Here is a 2,879-nt window from a genome sequence, read left to right on the forward strand (position 1 = left end):
TCCTACCCACCTTACAAAAATTTTCGTCCTCGAAAATTGCTATAAACGAAAATTTTCATCCTAAAAGAAAATTTTGCTCTCAACATTTCCTTTACCTGTAAGCAGGTGTGGGTAAACGGTTCTTATCTTATTTTCTAGTCCTCAAGTATGTTGTGTGTCCTCATCTCGTCTCAACTTACGTATAGCAGTTAAAGAAAAACAAGAACTTGACGCACCAGAAACATAAAGTGCAGTTAAGGAGCGAGTCTTAACACAAAACTGACCTTGGGTCAGGGAGTCCGAGTACGAGCATCTTCAGTCATCATTGTAAATACTCTTCCTGGCTGCTGAGATTTAGCTGAATCTTGAGCAATCTTCTTCTCACAATTCCTCGCCATGTGTCCAGGCATACCACAAAAATAACAAACGCTCGAACCCAATCGACATGGATTCCTACCATGGTTCTTCCCACACTGATTACAAACAAGGTTTGTTAGTGCTGGCTGTGGTTGCTTTCCAGTATCTCGTCCTTGCCTATCGATATTGTCACGAGCAGGAAGATTACTAACTTGCTGATTCCCATAAGAAAGTGTTCTATTCATTTTAAAGTTCCTTCCCTGAGGGGCTAAATACCGATTAAAATTTTTCGGAGGTAATTCTTGACGACTCATCTTTGCTGCCGCCACCTTCTTGGTACAGTCTTCCACCAACTGACTCCTATTGACAAGCTCTGCAAAGTTTCGTATTTGCAGTGGTACCAACGAGTGCATTAGTTCTTCGCAGAGTCCTCCTTCGTACTTCAAACACTTCCATTCCTCAAAATCATCTGGGTTTCCCTGACAGATCTTAGAGAATCGGCACAAATCCTCAAATTTCCGAGTATATTCTGCTACTGACATTTTCCCCTGCGTCAACTGCATCAGTTCCATTTCTTTAGCATCACGAACAGTTCTAGGGAAGTACTTTTTGTAAAATTCTTCCTTAAAAGTATCCCAGTCAATCTCTTCCACCACCTGCCTTAACAAGCGTTGCACTCCATGCCACCAGTGTTCAGCTTCTCCTTCCAGCATATAGGTCGCAAATTCCACGTACTGTCTTTCTGGTACATGTTGCGCTCGCAATGACTTCTCAATACCACGGAACCAATTGTCAGCTTCAGTTGCAACAAGCGTCCCCTTAAACTTGGGCGGATTTACCTTCAGAAAGGTTGCTAGTGTCATAGGGTTATCGTGGTTTCCGACACCTTCATTATCATTACCGTCTCCACCACGCTCACCATTGCGTCCTCCGTTACGATCTCCGTTCCTCTCCCCTAAACGGTCAATTGCTCGCGTAGTAGCAGTTGCCGTTTCACGCACAGCCTCAGCCATGGTGTTCATTGCAGCTATAAAAGCATCTGCACCCCTCGTTGGTTCCTCTGCATGGTTCGCACCACGCCTACCATGTCCTCGTCCCTGTGCAGCCATCAAGATTCTGTGCACACCCAACATGTAATATTAAGGTGATCAGTCTTAACATTTCAGGCAAAGTGTGAATAGTCTCTAAAATGGAAACACAGTGACAATCATGCAATTCATATCACAACGATATCCTATGTGCATGAGACACAACTCAGAGAATGCAATGAAGCATGATTCAGTCCATATCCCCAGGCTTTAATAGGAACGAACTGCTCTGATACCAAGTTGTAACGACCCAATCCCTAGTAAGTCATGATCATACTAGAAATCAAGTGTCACCAACTTGTTCACATGAAACCTTTACTATGTATTATTAAGCCTGTAATCGGGTTAGCGTACTATCGAGTTTTGGATAAACTTTTATAAGAAAACTTGCAAGAACAACTAATTAAACATACACAAGCATAAGCATACAGGTACTGTCGTACATATAAGTATATGTATATATATATATATCCTGAGTTAGCATACAACCCTTCAGAAAATACTACTATGTACAACCCAACACTCCGGGCTCTGGTCCATATAGAAAACCCCTAAACTGGCACCCGAACTAGCCTAGTCCACTATATACACCCTACTCTCTCAGTGAGTCTGACCAAAAGTGAGAGATTAACACAAAGGCTAGACTAACACAAAAAAAACTATCAAAAGGCCCAACCACAGCTCCCAGGACTCAGCTGTCATCGTCAGAAGAGATCACAACCACATCAGAACACTCCTCAGGATCCTCGTCCTCGTCATCGGAAATCTCTATAATCTCGGGAGGGGCACTGGCACTCGTGCTACTGGTCTGACCAGCACTCGCCGGTCCACTAATAGAGGCGGTGAGCGGCTCCTCAGAAGATGGCTCGGAAGAAGATACTGAGATCTGCTCCACGGGGATGTCCTCCTCTGGTACAGGCTCTGGAAAATGCTCCTCCATGGGCTCAGGCTCAGGGTCCGCCTGATCCGCAGGCTGATCGGGATGCTGGTGAGGCACCGGCCCATCATGAAACGGGTGAAATGGAGCATCCGGGTGGAGCCACTGCAGTGGGAACTCATAGGGCATGTCGGGGTTAAACTGTGGAGTGTCAATCGGGTGATGGAAAGGATGATCACGCAGAATGTACATACGAGTCCTAATCTCCGCAGCTACTACATAAAACCTATGCTGTACTATATCCTCGTATATATAGGGAGGGTCCATCTCGTAAAATATAACTCCGGTCTCCATCTGAAGGGGAGGAAGAGAAGGGGTAAGAACTGGGGGGTTCTTAGTAAGGTCGGGGGTGGTTAGTTTAGTCAGGATTACCACAATTCAAGTAATTCACAACGAAATATACAAGTGTCACAAAGAAATATCTAGTCACCACTATTCAGAATAACATTAAGGAATGTATAAACACAAGAAGACAATCACAAACAATTTCACAATGTCAAGTAAAATGCAAATGCGCA

General features: G+C 44.3%; 1 protein-coding gene across 1 annotated transcript in view; it reads right to left on the reverse strand.

Annotated features, from left to right (window-relative positions):
• LOC110268677 (eukaryotic translation initiation factor 4 gamma-like) overlaps nt 1-2,643 on the reverse strand; it is a 12,959-nt gene extending 10,316 nt beyond the window's left edge. Inside the window, exons 1-2 of the mRNA XM_021115336.1 lie at nt 2,159-2,643; nt 1,977-1,980 (exon numbers count right to left, since the gene is read on the reverse strand). Coding sequence (XP_020970995.1) covers nt 1,977-1,980; nt 2,159-2,628 — 474 coding nt within the window. The 5' untranslated portion in view covers nt 2,629-2,643. The remainder of the gene's footprint in view (nt 1-1,976; nt 1,981-2,158) is intronic.

This window comes from Arachis ipaensis, chromosome B02 (genome assembly GCF_000816755.2).
Source record: "Arachis ipaensis cultivar K30076 chromosome B02, Araip1.1, whole genome shotgun sequence".
Classification (NCBI taxonomy): domain Eukaryota; kingdom Viridiplantae; phylum Streptophyta; class Magnoliopsida; order Fabales; family Fabaceae; genus Arachis; species Arachis ipaensis.